Below are 22,264 nucleotides of genomic sequence, written 5' to 3' on the forward strand. Positions count from 1 at the left end.
GACACGAGAAGTGTGGGGGCCGTGCCCTGAGAAGTTGTACTGTGCAGTTATAAACAATATTATGTGACCGCGGGAAGTAGTACTGTGTATGACCAACACGAGACCCTGGGAGAAGGGGCTTAGGGGAGGTTGTACTGTGCGTCCAAGCGCAAAACATCACACAGACTGCGGGGGAAGGGGGGCACGTGGGAAGTTGTACTGTGCGTCCAAGTGCAAAACATCACACATAGCGTGGGGGAAGGGGGCACGTGGGAAGTTGTACTGTGCGTTCAAGTGCAAAACAACACAGACTGTGGGAGTACGTGAGAAGTTGCACTGTGCATCCAAGTGCAAAACAACACACAAAGTGCGGGGGGGGGGGGTACGTGAGAAGTTGTACTGTGCGTCCAAGAGCAAGGACTCATACCAGACACTGAGAAGGGGAGAGGCCGACAAAAGACACTACGGGGTAGGGGGTACATGAGAAGTTGTACTGTGCGTCCAAGTGTAAAACATCACACAGAGTGCAGGGGGGTACGTGAGAAGTTGTACTGTGCGTCCAAGTGCAAAACATCACACAAAGTGCGGGGGGGGGGGGGGTACTTGAGAAGTTGTACTGTGCGTCCAAGAGCAAGGACTCATACCAGACACTGAGAAGGGGAGAGGCCGACAAAAGACACTACGGGGAGGGGGGTACGTGAGAAGTTGTACTGTGCACTTTATAGTCAATACATAGTGGCGCCATATAGAGTAAGGGAAAAACAACCAAAGCATGTACCGAAGGCCACCGGGGGGTGGGGGCTATTAGAAGTTGTACTGTGCATTTATAAAAATATATAACACAAAGGGAAGTAGTACTGTGTATGAAGAGCACCAGATATCCATGTGAGGAGTTGTACTGTGCACCCAAACGTCCCAGATCTGCACAGACTCGCACCAGACACTTAGCAGGACGGGGAGGAAGTCTCGTGAGAAGTTGAACTGTGCAAACTCAATGGCAAATACCAGCGACCCGGAGGAGTTGTACTGTGCATCCAAGTGCAAGAGACGCACAACCTCGCACCAGACCCTCGCGAGAAGTCGTACTGTGCACGTTAGGACCAATAAATAGTAGCGCCTTATAGCGCAAGAGATAAACAAACAAAACCCAAACAGAACACGAAGGGGGTCCGATTAGAAGTTGTACTGTGCAAACACACAATGAGAAGTACCAGAGGGAAGGAGGTTGTACTGTGCATGTTAGTGCCATGAGGTGCACATGACGTCATCTCAGAAGTTGTACTGTGCATGTTACAGTCAATACACAGGAGTGGCGCCGTATAGAGCAAGACAAACGGGGGGGGGGGGTCATCCTAGAAGTTGTACTGTGCATCTGAAGAGATCTTGAAGCGACAAGTGACCACGCAATAAATACTGAGAAGGGAAGTTGTACTGTGCATTGACAGATGCAAAGCAAGCAGAGGTTGTACTGCGCAAGATTCAGCAATATCTATAGGGAAACCCGCACTCAGCCTCAGCACAGCGCCGCGGACCGGGCACATGCCCTGAGGACAGAAGACTACATCTCCCGGCATGCTCCGCTTTGTTTGTGTAGTGAGATCATCACGAGGCCTCAGCCGGCAGCCAATAGCGGCGTTAGCTGAGGCAGTGTCAGGCCATATATGGTAAACATCCCGCGCACCAATAGCAGGGCAGCACCGGGCGGCGAGGGCGTGGTCTGGTGGCGATGAACGGGTCAGGCCAGGCTGGCAGGCAGTGTGGATTGTATACAGGGGTTTCATGGGTTGGTCGGTGACGTCACGCGGTGGGTGTGGCCGGCAGAGCCCTGAGTGACCTGCAGCGGCCACTGAGTTCATTATGGAATTGTATTCTGGGCAGTTGTCTGATACAGGAGTAGTATGATTACTGCTCTTACGGCCACCGCCAGAAACTCCGAGAGTGCAGCACCATAATATATCCAAAGCCCCATCACACTGACAGGGGTCTAGGGAGGGACATCAGGAGAACACAAGCAGGGATGGGACCCAACCAGTACTCATCACAATCCTGCTGGACCTTAGTGGAAACAGTCAGCAAGCCTGTAACCAGAGAGCCCCTCCATGAGCTCCTATAATACAAGCAGGCCTGCAGAATAGTGAGTGCAGCTCTGGAGTATAATACAGGATGTAACTCAGGGCCAGTACAGGATAAGTGATGTATGTACACAGTGACTGCACCAGCAGAATAGTGAGTGCAGCTCTGGAGTGTAATACAGGATGTAACTCAGGATCAGTACAGGATAAGTAATGTATGTACACAGTGACTGCACCAGCAGAATAGTGAGTGCAGCTCTGGAGTATAATACAGGATGTAACTCAGGACCAGTACAGGATAAGTAATGTAATGTATGTACACAGTGACTCCACCAGCAGAATAGTGAGTGCAGCTCTGGAGTATAATACAGGATATAACTCAGGATCAGTACAGGATAAGTAATGTATGTACACAGTGACTGCACCAGCAGAATAGTGAGTGCAGCTCTGGAGTATAATACAGGATGTAACTCAGGATCAGTACAGGATAAGTAATGTATGTACACAGTGACTGCACCAGCAGAATAGTGAGTGCTGCTCTGGAGTATAATACAGGATGTAACTCAGGATCAGTACAGGATAAGTAATGTATGTGCACAGTGACTGCACCAGCAGAATAGTGAGTTCAGCTCTGGGGAATAACACAAGGATGTGAATCTACATTATCCCATGTAGTTATAGTTCGGTAAGGAACACGTTAATACGTATACATCAACCACGGACACTTCCAATGATCCAAGGTGATAACAGGCTTCCGACCTTTGTACTATAGCAATGAACTAACACCAGAATGGACTATTCCAGCGTGCACCCCTATTCCTCTCACTTTTGATACGGTCCAAGGTATTGTTTTCTTTGGTGACGCTCGTCAGCTGTGAGGACGTCGCTGTGCATCTCGGGAAAGGTAGTTGTTATTGCTTCCTCCTAAAACGCTGTGCGTTGGTGACGTCACTACGTAAGAACTACAGCTCCCGGCAGTCATTGCGGTTTAGCGGTGGAATCTCAGGGATCTGTAGAGGAAAGAGGCCCAGAAAGCGATAAGAAGAGGCACGTAGGTATGTCTCCCCGTGTGAGGCGCGGGCTGAATGTGTCCCCGTATGGCTGGTGTGTGAGCGACGTCCGTGCTGGTGTGCCCCGGAGCCGCTGTAGTACTACCAGTCCCAGCATAGTCTGATAGACAGGCGGGGGGAGGGGCACACTACTGAGGGGGGACTCTGTGGCCTCTGCAGCTCCTCAGATCCAATTTTGGGATTAAAAACACAAAATCAATGAATGAGGGATAATTGGTGAAGTTTTGCCCCTCAGGGGGTGACTGATGGTTTTTGGGGGTGAGGCTGGGTGTATATGGCTGCAGATTAAACTCTGCGTTTCCATGGCGATCTACGGTCTTGCCAACTATTCGCTGGTGACCGCAAGTGAGGGGTTAACAACACTGGTCGTCTACAACGGTGCGCTTAGTGCTTGCTGTCAGTGAATGGGAACACAACCACCTTTCCTGACTCGATCCCTCTCGCCGCTGAGGGTTTGTTACAGTTGTATCCAGTCTAGACAATGCTCTGTTACCTGCGCTGATACACTGTGACGACCCAGAGTGAGTTCTGTGCTGCAGTGGAGCGGGGTTACGCCCTGTGCCCGCCACATATGCCCCCCCTCACCCCCGCCAGCCCCCACTACATTGTGTAGATTTAGCGGATCCCCCGCGGCCTCTGTCTGAGACTTAAAGGGGCGGTCAGATCCGTCTCCCTCCGGTCGCCGTGACTCACGTGTTTGACGCGTTTTTTTTCTTAGATCATGGGGGCCGTCTGGGGTCGGAGGATCGCAGGTGTAGAGGACATCGACATCCAGGCAAATTCCGCCTACCGCTACCCCCCGAAATCTGGTGAGTGCCCTGCGCTACATGGTAATGATGGGGGTTATAATCCATACACAGGTAGGTGATCCTTTGTGTTCACGGGACTGAAGCTACCGCCAAGAAGTCCTATGACCTGATGGAGAAGACATGCATGCTCGGCCGAGCCCGCTGCGCGTGATGTCAGGAGGAAGAGCTGCCAGCCACAGCGATGTCAGAGCTGTCACTCACACTGTAGCTCCACCCACATTCAGCCGCTCGCATTGTGAACACTGCGGGGAACGCGGAACAGCCGGTTTTGGGCCTTTCTGACTAAGTGATTTTTTAATTTTTTTTTATTTTTATTATATATATAATTTTTTTTTTTTTTTTTTTTTTTTTCATCATCGCTTCCTTGGAGCTTTAACTTTTATTTTTCCATATAGCTTTATGAGGGCTGTTTTTTTGCGGGACAAGTTGTAGTTTTTAATGGCGCCATTTTGGGATACACGTAACTTTCTGATTAACTCTTTTATTAACTCTTTCTGGGAGGGAAAATCTTTTTGCATTGCAGCATCACAAGACCCATAACTTTATTTTTTTTTTTCTTTCTTCGGAGTTGATTTTTGCGGGATGATGTGTAGTTTTCGTTGGTATCGCCCTTTTTGATTACTTTTTATTTAGGTTTTTTTTGGTAGCTACAAAAAGCAGCAATTCTGGCATTTATTTTTAACCGTTTACAGGGACTATAACAGGCAATGTTTTGATGGCTTCTACAATACAATACACAATTTCTATAGTGCATTGTATTTTAGTGTCGGTGCTATACTGACAGTGACCAGCAGGCCGCGCCAGAGAGGAGCAGTCTGCTGGGAGACGCTGGAGGCAGGCCTGAGGCCTACACTAGGTCTCAGCCTGCCTTCACTGGCATTGGCACCCCGCAATATCATTTGCAGGGTGACTAAGGGGTTAAAGAGGTTTTATACTGATGACCTATTCTCAGCATAGGTCATCAATATATTATTGTTGGGTGCCACTTCCTGGGGCCCCCGCCGATGAGCTGTTTGAGGCCGTGGTGCTCCAGTGAGATCTGCGGTGTCTTCCTATTCCAGTGACGTCACATGACCTGGACGCCTCTCGGCCCCATGGAAGTGAATGGACCTGCGCTGCAGTACCAAACACGGCCACTATACAATGGGCGGCGCTGTGCTGGGTGAGCTGAGGGGAGGCTGCAGCACTGACGGAAGCTCCGCAGCCTCTTCAGACAGCAGAGCGGTGGGGGTCCTACTCCCCCATAGATCATCAATATAGAACACCGGAAACCCCTTTACTTGTACACTTTTTATATTAGACTTTTCTTTTTTGGTGAAATTTTTCTATTTTCAAATTAGTCAAATTAAAAAAAATATTGTATTTTTTTTTTCTTCTTTCTCCAGGAAACTATTTTGCCAGTCATTTCTTTATGGGAGGAGAGAAGTTTGAGACCCCGCACCCCGAGGGTTATCTGTTCGGGGAGAATAGTGACCTCAACTTCCTGGGAAACCGCCCTGTTCAGGTAGGTCCGATGTCTTAAAGGGGCGGCTCTGTGGAGCCAGTGCCTAGAGGGACCGTTCTGTTTAATGTCGATAAAGTTTAAACTTCATGTATAGCGACAAACTGTAACTTTTAGAGACTTTGTGTCTCAATTCATCACTGTGTGCAAGATCTCTGCTTGCTTTCAGTAAAGGAAGCAGTCATTGTTTACACACCAAGGCTGAAAACCCCTCCTGCTCACACTGGGGCACAGCTTGCTTCAAGAGATCTGTGATACGCTTGTCACCGACGTTCCCACGACAGGTGGCGGGAGATCGGTGAGACTGGCAACACGTGGTTTGATCTGACATGTTTTCCGTTTGGATCAAATGACGTCTGTGTTTCTGGTGCTTGCCGCACCTTCTCTCCCCAGGTGTCATTTAACCTTCTCTCCCCATGGCTTCTCCCACAATGCTGTGCGGTTTATAGCTTCAGCTTCTGTTTGGACCGTTGGATAGATTGTGGTTGGATCTCGGCTGAGTTCCTGCCGCTTCCATTGCTCCTTTGAAGTTAATGGGGTTCTGCACTTTGTTTAAACTGATGATCTCTCCTCTGGATAGATCATCAGCATCTGATCGGCGGGGGTCCGACACCCGGGACCCCCGCTGATCAGCTGTTTGAGAAGGCAGCAGCGCCGCGGCCTTCTCACTGTTTACCGCTGGCCGAGTGACGTCACGGCTGGGCACGGCTAAGCTCCGTTCAAGTGAACAGAGCTTAGCCGCGGCGGGGGTCCCGGGTGTCGGACCCCCGCCGATCAGAACCTTAGGATCTATCCAGAGGATAGATCATCAGTTTAAACAAAGTGCAGAACCCCTTTAAGTCTTTCCTTTCCCTTTTGTATTTTGTTTGGGTTCTGTGTGTTGCATTTCCCCATTGTTTGTATTAGGCCTGTAGGAGACTTGTGTTTGTCCTTCCTTTGGGAGGAACAGGTAGTCTCGTCCCTGCCATAAGTGCCAGGGTCCTATAGGGCTAGATAAGACTCTAGGTATTCCTGCGTATGAACTCGCCTACCTCTGGGGTCTGTTCATACTGGTATGGTTAGGGTTTTCACTAGGAGGTGTCCGTCTTCCTTCCCTAGTTCTCAGGAATGATTCCCCCCCCCCTTCTCTCCTATGCTTGGTGTGGTGTTTCCCTCCCACACCGAAGCGTGACGGACCTTGCGCCGGCGTGACGACGCCGTGACGGACCTTGCGCCTGGGGGATGCCGCCGTGGCGCACCTTGCGCCTGCATGATTAGGATGTCTCTGGAGCTTTTGGATCTAAAACAGAATGGTCTCATTCACTGACAGCAAGCAGAGATCTTCAAGGTATATTAGGACATTTTATTAGTACTACATGGAACCCCTTTTAATTAGAGAGCAGCAGGAAGGACACGTCCCTATTATTGTCACGCTTCAGTGTGGGAGGGAAACACCAGAGCATAGGAGGGAACAGGGAATCGGGCCTGAGAACTTGGGAAGGAAGATGGACACCTCCTAGTAAAACCCTAACCCAAATCCTGACTGGTTACCAGTATGAACAGACCCCAGAGGTAGGCGAGTTCATACGCAGCAATACCTAGAGTCCTATATAGCCTTATAGTACCCTGGTATTAATGGCAGGGACGAGACTACCTGTTCCTCCAAAAGGAAGGAGTCTCCTTCAGGCCTAATACAACCAATAGGAAAATGCAACACACAGAACCCAAACAAAATACAAAAGGGAAAGGAAAGACTTAACTTCAAAGGAGCAATGGAAGCACCAGGAACTCAGCCGATATCCAACCACAATCTATCCAAAGGTCCAAACAGAAGCTATAAACCGCACAGCATTGTGGGAGAAGCCACTATAAATAGAGAAGGTTAAATGACCCTAATAGCCACACCTGGGGAGAGAAGGTGCGGCAAGCACCAGAAACAGACGTTTGATATAAACGGAAAACATGTCAGATCAAACCACGTGTTGCCAGTCTCACCTGTCGCGGGAATGTCCGTGACAGCTATGTGTTCTGCAGAGTGCAGGCTGCTGTTTATGGCGGCCTGTATTGTGCTTCTCATGTACTTCCCTCTCTTCCCAGTTCCCGTATCTGACCCCAGCCCCCCATGAGCCGGTGAAGACCCTGCGCAGCCTGGTGAACATTCGTAAGGATTCGCTGCGTCTCATCAGGTAACGGTCACCTTACAGCGTCGCTGTCGTGGCACTCCTGCGCCCTGCGCTGCACCGCTCGTGGTCGTATCGCGGTGATGACTTCTGTGTGTTTCCAGGTACAAGGAGGGAGCGGACAGTCCCATGGAGGATGGCGGGAAGCCCCGGGTCTTGTACGGTCTGGAGTTCACGTTTGACGCAGACGCCCGCGTGGCGATTACGGTTTACTGCCAGGCTAGCGAGGAGTTTGTTGGGGGGATGGCGGTGTAAGTACAACCAGGGTGGAATCGTGATTGACCTCTGCAGGCAGAGGGACGGTACTGCAGCCTCCTGAAGGACTCGGTCTCACGTTCTCACTTGCATCCCTCACAGGTACAGTCCCCGCAGTCCTGCCCTGCAGTCTCAGACCGTCTACTATAAGCGAGGACTGAGCCAGCACTTCTCTCTGCCAGCTTTTAAAGTGGACTTAAATGACTGGAAGGATGAAGAGGTGAGCGATGCAGAACCTCTCCTGCGGGGGACCCGCTACACCCCGACTGTGGGGCCCCCCCATTCCTCAGACAGAAGGGGCTGCGGCACTGGTTAAAGAGTAACCAGTTTTCACCTACTGATTGGTGGCGGGGACTAATGACTGGGACCCCCACCTGTTCTGTACCCCCCACTTTGAAAGGAGTGGCTATCGAACATATATGATACCTCCGTTCAAAGTCTGTGGGACTGATGGAGGTGGTCAAGTACAGCGCTCAGACCCCCAAGATCTGGTGCATATCACATACTGAGTGGATGGGACCTCATTATACCTACACCCCTGTTCATTTCGGGGGTATCAAGGCTCCTCCTGTTCTCTCGATTGGTGGCATCTCCAGCGTTTTGGACCTCCACCAATCACTTGCCTATCCCCTACCCCTTTACGCAGTGCAGCTCATTCAGTTTGTCCCCTTCACTTGAATGGGTTCAGTTGACTTGCTCTGTGCAGCCCGGTTCTCGTCCACATGGGTCCCCACATTTGAGGAATAGTTGGTGGTCCCAGAGTTAGGACTCCCAGTGATCCGGAAGCGATGGCATGTGCTAGTGATGGGAGTACACCACAGATTTTTTTTATGTCTCATCCCAATGTTTTTTTGTTTTGTTTTTTCTTCCCAGCTGAACTTTGACCTTGATAAAAGTGTGATTCCTCTGGTGATCCAGGCTGTCGTGGCTGAGGGTGGAGGTAAGATGGAATTGCTGCACGTGGATCAGAGACTATTAATTACTATTTAGGGGGGATTATTATAAGTGATTAACATGTCGTTGTTCACACCTCTCTATTTTGTACAGAGGGATCAGGACATGCTCATGTTGTCTTGGCTGCATTTGAAAAGGTAAGACACCAGGTCATGACCACATAACCTGAGCTATGGCCGTCACTGTATCCATGGGTTAGAGCCTGAACTCTGTCCGTCACGCGTATCCCGGGGCTAGAGCTTGAACTCTATCCTTCTCTGGACATGTATCCAGGGGTTAGAGCCTGAACTCTGTCCTTCTCTGGGCACGTATCATGGGGCTAGAGCCTGAACTCTTTCCGTCAATGGACACGTATCCCGGGGCTAGAGCCTGAACTCTGTCCGTCAATGGACACGTATCCCGGGGCTAGAGCCTGAACTCTGTCCGTCAATGGACACGTATCCCGGGGCTAGAGCCTGAACTCTGTCCGTCAATGGACACGTATCCCGGGGCTAGAGCCTGAACTCTGTCCGTCAATGGACACGTATCCCGGGGCTAGAGCCTGAACTCTGTCCGTCAATGGACACGTATCCCGGGGCTAGAGCCTGAACTCTGTCCGTTAATGATATAGAGCCCAAATGATATAGTTCCTTTAGACAGATTTCACTTGTAGGCAGCAGATGACTCTCCAGCACCGCTCCCTGCACCGTCCTCTCTTTTCTCTTCTTTGCAGCACGTCGATGGCAGCTTCTCAGTGAAACCTCTGAAACAGAAGCAAATAGTGAGTAAAGAAATGGATCATGTCTGTAAATGTAATGGGTGGGGCGGACTGACTAACCTGGAAGTCTCCAGACAAGGTCCTTACTTTTGGAAATGAGCGTCACAAGGGCTGTTAGGGCTCATTCACACGACCATAAATTTGTGTCCGCATCCATTCCACAATTTTGCGGGAACAGATGCGGACCCGTTTGTTGCAGTGGGGCCGCAAAAGATGCGAACAGCACACTATTCCGTAGCCCCTCAAAAAAGATAGAGCGTGTCCTGCGGACAAGAATAGGCATCTCTATCATGGTGCTGGCCATTCCATTCCGCAAAATGTGGAACGCACACAGCAGGTATCCGTGTTTTGTTTTTTCCGCAATTTGTGGACCGCAAAAAAGGATATGGTCGTCTGAATGAACCCTTATGGGGTGGGGGCCTCTGGGGTCGTGTTGGGACTATTATAGGACTCAGTAGCGGTTACCTGACTGCCATTACTGACCATCATGGCGGTGTATGTTACAGGTGGATCGTGTCAGTTATTTGCTGCAGGAAATATACGGCATTGAAAACAAGAACAATCAGGAAACGAAGGTAAGTCCGTGCCACACGACTGAATGCTATAAAAGGAGGGCTTTGCACAGGGTGGGCATTGCATGTCGCCAGGACTCTCACCGATAAGCCGAATGAGGGGGCAGGACACTGTTGGAGTCACGTTCTCCCTCATGTGGCTGTGTCTAGTACTGCAGCCACGGTCACTTGGACAGGCGGAGCTGCATTACCAGAAACAATCGCCCCGCTGTAGACATGGCGCTGCCCCCGGGACACTCCGTGATCTCACATTAATGGCCGATCTTACACAAAACTCTTTCCCTGCAGCCCTCAGAAGACGAGAACAGTGACAACAGCAACGAGTGTGTCGTGTGCCTCTCTGACCTGAGGGACACGCTGATCCTGCCCTGCCGACACCTCTGCCTGTGCAACTCGTGTGCCGACACCCTGCGCTACCAGGCCAACAACTGTCCCATCTGCCGACTACGTGAGTCACCCCACCACTAGGCTAGGCGCCATCAGCGGTTTGCCGAGCAGTGCCCCCCATACACATAAATCCGATCTGTGCTCTCCTGTTTAGTGTATATTGTGTCTTACAGCTTTTCGCGCCTTGCTCCAGATCCGCGCAGTGCGCCGGAAGCCGGGACCCCTCCCCCCCATCTCATTCAGCCCTGTGCTGGCCCAGACTCTGGACCACGATGACAACTCTGTAAGTGGCCGCTCTCGTCCGTATGTATTCCTACAGAGGGACACATCTGGCAGTTTTATTATATGGCTCCATCATTATATCGCAGGGTGCAGATAACATCCCTCCCGGGTTTGAGCCTATCTCTCTGCTGGAGGCGCTGAACGGGCTAAGGTCTCCCCCCGCCGTTGCCCCCCTGTATGAGGAGATTCCTTACAGTGAGGGTCTACCTGCCCGGGGACCTCCAGACAACTCCCACCTCAAAAACAAGCACGTAAAGACTCCGGACAGGTGAGCGCGCCCCCTGCCTCTGTTCCCCCGTGTGTCCCTCCGGGCTCTGTATTAACACTTTCCTGTTCATGGTCCCACAGTGGTCTGCGTTCTCCCTCCTCTCCCATCCATGAAGAAGATGAGGAAGTGACAGGACCCTGTGACAGCGAGAGGCCGGCGTTACTGGGGTCGCTTAGCAGAGACTCTTCACAGATAGAGGTGGGTGGTAGTAGTCTCGCTAGGATCCTGGGCGTCAATCCGTCCCGATTCAAGTTGGACTAAACCAAACCACAAAAGGGGTGGGGTTTATGTAAATTATCTCGACAAGGCGCATTTCTGTCCTGGACAGACTGGGGGTGGGTCTTGGTATGTGTGCCATAGGCTGCCGCCATGTTTGACTCTCTGCTGTCTTGTAGAATATCTCCTCTGCTGACAGTCCTGAGATCGTCTCTGCACATCGAGGTAGGAAGCCTCCATCGTCCTGGACTTCATATCATCTCGGGCTTTTGTAATTAACACGTCCTCACATAGTGTCCTTCTCTTCCGTAGGATCTCGATCACAGTCTCAGATAGATGAGCCTCTCGAAAGTCCGGAGACTCAAGAGCTGAAAGAGGATGAAGGCCAAGATGTGTCACGTGAGTCTATCTGTGTGTGAACCTGTGTGTACAGGACGGGCTGTCAGGCAGATCTCTCCTCCCCAGCAGGAAATCCCAGCACCATTATATTGCTTTATTACATTTAGCTGAATGTATCAGAAGCCAAGTGTGGATTTATTCACCCGCCATGTGAATGGCGTCTAAAAACAAGATCAGATCCTGTCTGACAACCATGGTAATAACTAATCATCTAATACCTACTAAGGCCATCTGACCAAAAAGTAGTTGTAGTTTTGATTGACGGGTCTGTTGTATCTTCATATTGACGCTAACAGCCAGCGGCGCCACCAATATGACCGTTCTCATACTACTATTATAGAGTCACGTGTTACCTGCAGCTTCTATATGTTATAAGGACGTTCCGTTACTATACGTGCAGCTTTTGTGGCGTCGGACACTTGTGTTAATGACCTGATTCTTCTGTGTTCCCTGCAGCGCTGGGTCCTGATTCCTGTTCTATCGGGATTGATGAGTGACGGGTGAGTGGCTCCAGATATATGCGGGATAATACTGGAGCATTACATGCCGGACAATCTGGATAATGTATTACTGAGCTCTGGAGTATAATACAGGATCTAACTCAGGATCAGTAATGTAATGTATGTACACAGTGACTGCACCAGCAGAATAGTGAGTGCAGCTCTGGAGTATAATACAGGATGTAACTCAGGATCAGTACAGGATAAGTAATGTATGTACACAGTGACTGCACCAGCAGAATAGTGAGTGCAGCTCTGGAGTATAATACAATATGTAACTCAGGATCAGTACAGGATAAGTAATGTATGTACACAGTGACTGCACCAGCAGAATAGTGAGTGCAGCTCTGGAGTATAATACAGGATCTAACTCAGGATCAGTAATGTAATGTATGTACACAGTGACTGCACCAGCAGAATAGTGAGTGCAGCTCTGGAGTATAATACATGATGTAACTCAGGATCAGTACAGGATAAGTAATGTATGTACACAGTGACTGCACCAGCAGAATAGTGAGTGCAGCTCTGGAGTATAATACAGGATGTATAATATAGATAAACAGTATCTATATTATACGTTTTTCTGTATTTAGTGAGTGGTCTCAATTTACAGGAGCACCTGGTGGTGTTCAGTGCCCTTAGTGCGACATCTTACCTATTATTTATAATACAGGATGTAACTCAGGATCAGTACAGGATAAGTAATGTATGTACACAGTGACTGCACCAGCAGAATAGTGAGTGCAGCTCTGGAGTATAATACAATATGTAACTCAGGATCAGTACAGGATAAGTAATGTACAGTATATACACAGTGACTGCACCAGCAGAATAGTGAGTGCAGCTCTGGAGTATAATACAGGATGTAACTCAGGATCAGTATAGGATAAGTAATGTATGTACACAGTGACTGCACCAGCAGAATAGTGAGTGCAGCTCTGGAGTATAATACAGGATGTAACTCAGGATCAGTACAGGATAAGTAATGTATGTACACAGTGACTGCACCAGCAGAATAGTGAGTGCAGCTCTGGAGTATAATACAGGATGGAACTCAGGATCTGTACAGGATAAGTAATGTATGTACACAGTGAGTGCAGCTCTGGAGTATTCTATCTGGCTTATTCATATTTTTATTTTTATTTTTTTCCTCCAGATTTCACTTCCAACCTAATCATCGAACAAATTCCTTCTCCCTGCCCCTTCATAGGTTCTCAGCACTGGGGTAATCCGGGTTGGGGCTCAATCTCCTCTCCAATCATCTACATTCCAGAGGGGCCGGTAGCGAGGCCCTCCTCCGTTTGTATCTCACTCTGTGGACCGTCTGACCGGCATTCTACACTGCGATGTGCCAGGCTGTATATAAATGTCAGGTTTAGTGCCCGCTTGATGTGCCATGTGACAGTATATTGTAGACGTGCCGGCCTTGTGTGTGTGCAGCCGTGAGCATGGCATGTAATGTGCCAGCCTGCATGTTTGCATTGCAGTGTACACATATTGGTAGCACTTGCCGCCATGGCTGCCGCTGTGCCACTCTGAATGTCTCCCTGTAGGGATCAGCCCCGACTCCACATAGCTAACGGTACATCCCAGGCCCTGCAATGCACAATAGAAAGTAGCCTCAAGGTCTGGGGCGCCATGTTCCTACTGCGTCCTTGGCGCGATTGGTTTCAGGACATTAAATGGCTGCCTCTGAGTTCTTGAGTCGTCTTCTTCTGTGAGGTTGTTTTAAGTCTTATTCCGCCATGTCGTGTGCAAATCATTGACTACGTAGTTTATACAGAGATGTATGGCTGCTTATAGGTAGGCGGTGTAAGTAAAAAGCTGAGCGACGACCCCTGTGGTGTCCACAATGGTGGCCATACTGGTTGTCTCCCAGAAAGCAGGTTTAATGGTAAATGTTGAGCTACTTAATGGAAGACGACTCAAGGATTCATGCTTCTTGGAGGAATTTTTAAACAAAACCCGTTGGATAATGTGTGCACCTTAGAGGAGGCCTCGAAAACAAAATGGCGGTGTTCAATGTATATAATACCGCCACTCACTGTTATCTCAACCACATCGACCATTGCAAATAACCTGAAACGCGTTCAGTAAAGCTGCCGAAAAGGCCCGAGCCTTAAAGAGGACACTAACAGAAGCGGCCATTAACCCTTTAGGCTGCTTGGTTGAATGTCTGTCCACGGTGGGATTAACCCCGTGTACTGACCACAGGACGGTTAAAACGGCAACTCCGGAAGATGACTGTTTGTAAAAATGATTTTTGTTCATTTTAACGAGAATATGTTAAAATAAAAGATGAAATTCTTGACAAAGCTTCAGTGTGAGGTTGTTTTGTGTCCGGTCAGGGCTGTGACCAATCACAGTCACCGTTGTTCAGCAGTGACAATGAGGCCTCCTGATGGACCAATCAGCTGTCGGCAAGTGAAGGAAGGGGCTAAATGACATGTTCTGGGCAGGGGTGGAGTCTCTAATGAATATTCATGAGCAAGTATTGTAATTAAAGGGATCTTCCCAATAAGGATCGGGGGATGTCTTATCAGTGGAGTTCTGACTGCCGGGACCCCTCTGATTATGAGAACGGGGGCCCGTGTTCCCATATTTGAATGGAGTGTTGGTCACGCATGTGAACTATGTATGGAGTTTTAGGAGAACACGGGTCCCTGTTCTCATGATCGGCATGGGGCCCCAGCATTCAGACAGTTATCATAATGCGACAACCCCTTTAATATTCATCTATGATACCTCAAAGACAGAGGGGCCCCAGATAGTGTTTATATCAGTGGGTACAATCACATCCCCTAAATTATTATTATTATTTATTATTAAAGCGCCATTCATTCCCTAGCGCTGTACATATGATAAGCGGTGCACATACATAATACAGAAAATTGCACTAAGCATAAACAAGACGAGGTACAGACTGGTACAGAAGGAGAGAGGGCCCTGCCCGCGAGGCTTACAATCTACATGGTATGGGAGAAGGACACAGTAGGTGCGGGTGAAGTTAGTCGTGGCGGTATAGAGGCAGCAGGGTCACTGGTTGTAGGCTTGTCTGAAGAGGTGGGTTTTCAGGTTTCTTTTGAAGGATTCTACTGTAGGGGAGAGTCTGATATGTTGGGGCAGCGAGTTCTAGAATGTTGGGGATGCACGGGAGAAATCTTGGAGGTGTTTGTGGGAAGAGGCGATAAGAGGAGAGAAGGAGGTCTTGTGAGGATCGGAGATCACGTGTGGGGGTGTATCGGGACAGTAGCTCAGAGATGTAGGGAGGGGACAGGTTGTGGACGGCCTTGTATGTATTTGTTAGTACTTTGAACTGAATTCGTTGGGCAATGGGGAGCCAGTGAAGGGATTGGCAGAGGAGTAACAGGGTGAGAGGTGGATTAGTCGGGCAGCAGAGTTGAGGATAGATTGGAGGGGTGCGAGAGTGCTAGATGGAAGGCCACAGAGGGGAGTGTTGCAGTAGTCTAGGCGGGAGATGATGAGGGCATGTACAAGCATTTTCGCAGATTCAAAGTTAAGGAAAGTGTGGATGCAGGAGATGTTTTTGAGTTGGAGGCGGCAGGTGGTGGAAAGTGCTTGGATGTGCGGTCGGAAGGAGAGGGCAGAATCCAAGGTCACTCCAAGGCAGCGGACTTGGTTGACCGGGGAGAGTGTGCAGCCATTGATCGTGATAGATAGGTCTGTTGGGAGGGGTTAAGCAATATGGGGGAAAGAGGATGAATTCTGCTTTATCCATGTTAAGTTTTAGAAAGCGAGAGGAGAAGAAGGATGATATAGACCAGGGGTACTCAACTAGTTTTATTAAAGGTCCACATACCTGGGTCTGCAGTCAGGTGAAGGTCCGAGCTGAACGCCAACAGTAAAGATGCCATGCGATCATGTGATCCATGCGCGTGGGGCGCTCTGACGTTATAGTGGAGCGCCCCGGGTAAGTCCCAGAATTAGTAATGGCCACATTAGTGCCAAAGTAAGAATAATGTCCCCATTAGTGCCCCCAGTAAAAGTAATGCCCCCATTACCTGGCTGCGGTGAACATTCGCTGCTGACTGCAAGCTCAGGACCGGTGCTCCAACGTGATGACGTCTTGTAGGTCCTGTCTTGAGCTTCTAGTCAGCAGGGAGTGTTCTCCACAGCGTCAGCAAATGGAGGTGGAGGTACCGTAATTTTATTAATTTTTTTACTAGCACAAGTTGCGGTGGAGGTAAAGGCTGTACTAATGGGCGTTCCATGATGGAAGCGCTCATTAGTAAGGGTACTTTCACACTTGCAGCAGGACGGATCCGACAGGCTGCTCACCCCGTCAGATCCATTTTGCCACTACTTCGCCGTGCCGCTGCTCTGTGCCCATCGACTATAATGGGGATGGGGGCAGAGCTACGGCGCAGCCAGACTGAGAGGCCGCCAGACTAAAAGTACTACATGTCCGACTTTTTTGTCTGCCGGCCTCACGCCATGCACTGCCATGCTGCACCGTAGCTCCACTCCCGCTATAGTCAATGGGGAGTGGCAGTCCGGCGAAATAGCGGCAGGACGGATCTGACAGGGTGAACAGCCTGTCTGATCCGTCCTGCCGCAAGTGTGAAAGTAGTCTAACAGTCCTTACAGGAAAATTCTGACACCGGCAAGGGAACTAAAATACCAGCCTTGCTGGTGAACTACTGGCCGGGTGGCAACCCAAGCCACAGAACAGACATGTGATAGTTTTGTTCCGCATCCAATTCCCATTATTGGGGGATTGGATGCGGCCCCTTAATTAGAATGGGGCCCCAAGAGATGCAGACAGCACACTGTGTGCTGTCTGCATCTTTTTCCGCTCCATTGAAACTAAGGGGTCCGCATCCAATGCCCCAATAATGGGAATTGGATGCGGAACAAAACTATCATGGTTTGATGGGGCTTAATCACTTTATTTAATCAGGTTACCTAAAGAAGATGGCCCAGGGGAGATGGAAACATGACACTGGAGTCAGTGACGTGTTCCCGCCTCTCTGTAGCCCTCTCCACGCACCCCTTACTTTCCAAATGTGACATTTATTTCATTGGTGGCAGTGGTGATGTCCCTCCCCTCTCCAGCAGCACGTAAGTGTCCTTTGGAGCTTGAAGCTCCCTTATGTGCTGCCGCTGCTGCAGGGGAGGAGGGACCTGTGAGCGCACTGAGGGAGAAAGCGCTGGTGCCTGCATGTGGAGGGAGCCGTCTCTCACTGCGCTCTGGGACAGGAGGAAGTGCGCCGGTAAGCTCCGCCTCTTGCACGTACCAGAGTGTGCAGGAGAGGAGGAGCGCTACATGTGGAGGGAGCCGGCCTGTCTCACTGCGCTCTGGGACAGGAGGAAGTGCGTCGGTAAGCTCCGCCTCTTGCACGTACCAGAGTGTGCAGGAGGAGGAGCGCTATATGTGGAGGGAGCCGGCCTGTCTCACTGCGCTCTGGGACAGGAGGAAGTGCGTCGGTAAGCTCCGCCTCCTGCACGGCACAGTGTGCAGGAGATAGTGATGGGAAGTTCGGATCTTTTAGGTGAATCGGTTCATTTGAATCAGCTCATTCGGATCAGAATCGGATCTTCGGTTCACTTGGCGAGTCAGACTGCTGAGCTGACTCGCAAGTGAACTGAAGACTCTAGGTGCCGGTGCGCATGCGCAGCTGCTGACTCAGTCAGTGACACTGCAGTGAGTCGGCTCTTCAGCTCTCTGAAGTTGAACTCGTCTCTGATTAGTATTGAGTGAGTCAGGAAGAGTGATTTTTTTTATAGTAAAGGGAAGCTGAGGCTGACGTTGGACAGGCGGACAGGAGGAAGCTGTCACTGTGGTGTGCAATGTGAATTGTTGTCTGTTGTGCATTGTTCCCCACAGTGACAACAGTCTGACACTGACAGTAGTACAACCAACCAAGTGAAGTGAAATGTGAATGCACAGGGAAAACTATGTGCTGAACTGTGTCATCTGTCCCTTCTCTTATCTCTCTGCGCCTTATCACTGCTGCAACAAGAGCCGACAGCCTCAGTGTAACCTGTTCTACAGTCTGACAGCCTCAGTGTAACCTGTTCTACAGTCTGACTCACAGCCTCAGTGTGACCTGTTCTACAGTCTGACTCAGCCTCAGTGTAACCTGTTCTACAGTCTGACAGCCTCAGTGTAACCTGTTCTACAGTCTGACAGCCTCAGTGTGACCTGTTCTACAGTCTGACAGCCTCAGTGTAACCTGTTCTACAGTCTGACAGCCTCAGTGTAACCTGTTCTACAGTCTGACTCAGCCTCAGTGTAACCTGTTCTACAGTCTGACAGCCTCAGTGTAACCTGTTCTACAGTCTGACTCAGCCTCAGTGTAACCTGTTCTACAGTCTGACTCAGCCTCAGTGTAACCTGTTCTACAGTCTGACTCAGCCTCAGTGTAACCTGTTCTACAGTCTGACAGCCTCAGTGTAACCTGTTCTACAGTCTGACAGCCTCAGTGTGACCTGTTCTACAGTCTGACAGCCTCAGTGTAACCTGTTCTACAGTCTGACAGCCTCAGTGTAACCTGTTCTACAGTCTGACAGCCTCAGTGTAACCTGTTCTACAGTCTGACTCACGGCCTCAGTGTAACCTGTTCTACAGTCTGACAGCCTCAGTGTGACCTGTTCTACAGTCTGACAGCCTCAGTGTAACCTGTTCTACAGTCTGACAGCCTCAGTGTAACCTGTTCTACAGTCTGACAGCCTCAGTGTAACCTGTTCTACAGTCTGACAGCCTCAGTGTAACCTGTTCTACAGTCTGACAGCCTCAGTGTAACCTGTTCTACAGTCTGACAGCCTCAGTGTAACCTGTTCTACAGTCTGACAGCCTCAGTGTGACCTGTTCTACAGTCTGACAGCCTCAGTGTGACCTGTTCTACAGTCTGACAGCCTCAGTGTAACCTGTTCTACAGTCTGACTCACGGCCTCAGTGTAACCTGTTCTACAGTCTGACAGCCTCAGTGTGACCTGTTCTACAGTCTGACAGCCTCAGTGTAACCTGTTCTACAGTCTGACAGCCTCAGTGTAACCTGTTCTACAGTCTGACAGCCTCAGTGTAACCTGTTCTACAGTCTGACAGCCTCAGTGTAACCTGTTCTACAGTCTGACAGCCTCAGTGTAACCTGTTCTACAGTCTGACAGCCTCAGTGTAACCTGTTCTACAGTCTGACAGCCTCAGTGTAACCTGTTCTACAGTCTGACAGCCTCAGTGTAACCTGTTCTACAGTCTGACTCACGGCTCTTCTAACTCAATGAATGGAATGAGTCACTGACTGAGTCGGATCTTTAGGTTCTTGTGACTCATTCCATTCATTTAGACTCCCTGACCCTGCACTACTCCGAGGACTCGAGTCAGAGCTGCAGTGTGCTGTGCTTGCCTCGCCCCCTCAGCTCTGGTCGGTGATTGGTTGGTGGGCGGGGAGGGGTGGGGCTGGCAGAAGCAGCTTCCACTCTAAGATCATATTACTGACTCCTCCCAGTCCCTCCCTCAGGCTCCTGCTGCCAGCGTGAGGTGAGCGTCTCTGTCAGCATTGCTGTGTGCTGTGACTGAGCCGAGCCGGTTCAAATGGATCGGATCACTCTGAACTGAATCTATTGGAGGAGCGCTCTGAAGGATGGCCGGGGTCCGGACAACTGGCGGCCGCGGTCCGTATTTGGACCGCGGTCCGCCAGTTGAGTACCCCTGATATAGACGATAGACATTGTGGGATTCTGGATAGTACGGTGGTGATGTCTGGACCCGAGAGGTAGATTTGTGTGTCATCAGCGTAGGAGTGATACTGAAAGCCATGGGATTCTAAGAGATGTCCCAGGCCAAAAATGTAGATGGACAAGAGCAGGGGTCCTAGGACAGAGCCTTGCGGGACACCAACAGAGAGGGAATGAGACGAGGAGGTGGTGCGGGAGTGGGAGACGCTAAGTGTCCGGTCTGTGAGGTGTGATGTGATCCAGGAGAGGGCCAGGTCAGTGATGCCAAGAGATGAGAGAGTTTGCAACAGAAGGGAGTGGTCGATAGTGTCAAAGGCAGAGGACAGGTCAAGGAGAAGGAGGACAGAGTATTGTTTCTCGGTTTTGGCTGTCAGTAGGTCTGTGGTGACTTTGGTGAGGGCAGTCTCAGTCGAGTGGTGGGGACGGAAGCCAGATTGTAGGCGGTCAAAGAGGGAGCAGGAGGAGAGATAATGAGAGGGTCATGAGATAATGTACAATACAGGACTCCAAAGATAGAGGAAATGTAGGCTGGATCACGTGATTCTTTTCTAACAGCTGACTGGCTGAAGAACAGTCATGTGATACACCATGTGACTTTACAGGAGGTGCTTCCTTTCCAGATCCCAGGTTTTCCCTTTTGATGCGCTGTCTAGTGGATGTTCTGTCTACCAAGGGGTAGATGAAGATTGGGCAGCTTTTATGTTTACTGCGGTCGCCTTGAGACAGTTATGTTCAAGGATCCAAAATGTAGGCCGGGCCTGCGCTCGAGGTTTTGTATTGTGTCTTCAATCAAGATGGCCGCGAAGGCCTCTACGCAATCAAATGGATAGGGTGAGTATTTTTTTTTTTTTTTGTGTGACCCTGATTAATCCCTGAAAGGCCTAAATAGTAGCCTCAGATGCCGCGATCAGCGATGAACACGACCGACCTCTGAGGGATTCAATGATCCTTTCCCCGTCATTAATCAAAGAAGTTCACTTCGTGACTAAGTAATTTCTTCCATAACTTCGCTCACCTCTAGTCACATGACCGTATCTGCGCAGGTCCTCAAGCCAGTGAGTAAAACTGCACAGAGGAGCAGAGTGCGAACTGTCCTGTGCAAGCGTCTGGGGAACGTGCTTATTTAGGGGGTCCAAGGTCAGTTAATAGCAGGTTCTGTACGTATTCTGGGGTACGCATGTCTTTAGGGGGCTAGTCGAAGATATATGTCCATTCTGAGGTCTATATTTTGGGTCTGATTCTCAGATCTGTATTTTGAGGACTATGGGTCTGGGCCTTCAGGGGTCTTTAGTAATTTTGGGGTGTGCTGAAGGATCTTTGCACTACATATGACTGGGGCACAGTGGGCCGGCGGTTTGGTCTTTGTGAACGGTAGCATATGTTTTTACCCAGTGCTTCTCCCACCCCTGTTTGGGAGTTTCTGAACCTGATGAGGACAGAACTGCCCATCCGTATATCAGGATCTCTGAGCTCTCAGATGTAGCTGTAGAGCAGTGCTGGAGCCTGAGGAGGAAGGTAACCGCCGGGCGGCAGGTACTGCGGCCGTTAGGTCCTGGACAGGTACTGCGGCCATTAACTCATTCACTTCCATAAACCACCATTGATGTCTACAATAACCTCTCCTCTATTATTTCAAATATTGAATGGTTTGGTGGAGAAAAGGAGGGGGTGGGGGAGGTACCAGCATATCTTGTCCCAGGGCACCTGCCCTTTTTAGTAATCCCCCTCAAAATTATAATGATATTAAATGTCACCAAGAGGCCCCATAATTATACAAAACCATGAGACCTCAGGCTAAGCACATTTTTACAGGTCATGGGAAGCCTTGGTGACTTCTAGTAGTTTTAGAACTTTCCAAATTATTGCTTACAATAGATACCACAGCTGCTGCAGAACCTCTCTTTGTGTAAGTCGGAGATTCTTTTTTTTATATGAAATTCCCTCATTGTTTTCATAAAGAAGGTCCTCAGCAGCAGCTGAGGTGTGCTTCAGGAGGTTCTGCAGCGGCTGAGGTGTCCTTTAGGAGGTTCTGCAGCGGCTAAGGTGTGCTTCAGGAGGTTCTGCAGCGGCTGAGGTGTGCTTTTAGGAGGTTCTGCAGCGGATGAGGTGTGCTTTAGGAGGTTCTGCAGCGGCTGAGGTGTGCTTTAGGAGGTTCTGCAGCGGCTGAGGTGTGCTTTAGGAGGTTCTGCAGCGGCTGAGGTGTGCTTTTAGGAGGTTCTGCAGAGGCTGAGGTGTTCTTTAGGAGGTTCTGCAGCGGCTGAGGTGTGCTTCAGGAGGTTCTGCAGCGGCTGAGGTGTCCTTTAGGAGGTTCTGCTGAGGTGTGCTTTAGGAGGTTCTGCAGGGGCTGAGGTGTGCTTTAGGAGGTTCTTCAGCAGCTGAGGTGTGC

At 49.9% G+C, this 22,264-nt stretch overlaps 1 protein-coding gene across 1 annotated transcript; it reads left to right on the forward strand.

Moving 5' to 3' along the window:
* The first annotated feature begins 2,950 nt into the window (after positions 1-2,950).
* On the forward strand, positions 2,951-14,496 carry MGRN1 (mahogunin ring finger 1). The gene is made up of 18 exons (XM_040441194.1): positions 2,951-3,106; positions 3,840-3,930; positions 5,316-5,434; positions 7,508-7,596; positions 7,695-7,841; positions 7,948-8,065; positions 8,719-8,785; positions 8,893-8,936; positions 9,512-9,559; positions 10,063-10,131; positions 10,417-10,576; positions 10,689-10,798; positions 10,884-11,065; positions 11,146-11,263; positions 11,461-11,506; positions 11,594-11,680; positions 12,137-12,180; positions 13,337-14,496. Exons 2-17 carry the CDS (start codon positions 3,843-3,845, stop codon positions 12,175-12,177), a joined length of 1,533 nt encoding a protein of 510 aa, XP_040297128.1. The 5' UTR covers positions 2,951-3,106; positions 3,840-3,842; the 3' UTR covers positions 12,178-12,180; positions 13,337-14,496.
* Positions 14,497-22,264: the final 7,768 nt, after the last annotated feature.

This window comes from Bufo bufo, chromosome 7, assembly GCF_905171765.1.
Source record: "Bufo bufo chromosome 7, aBufBuf1.1, whole genome shotgun sequence".
NCBI lineage: Eukaryota > Metazoa > Chordata > Amphibia > Anura > Bufonidae > Bufo > Bufo bufo.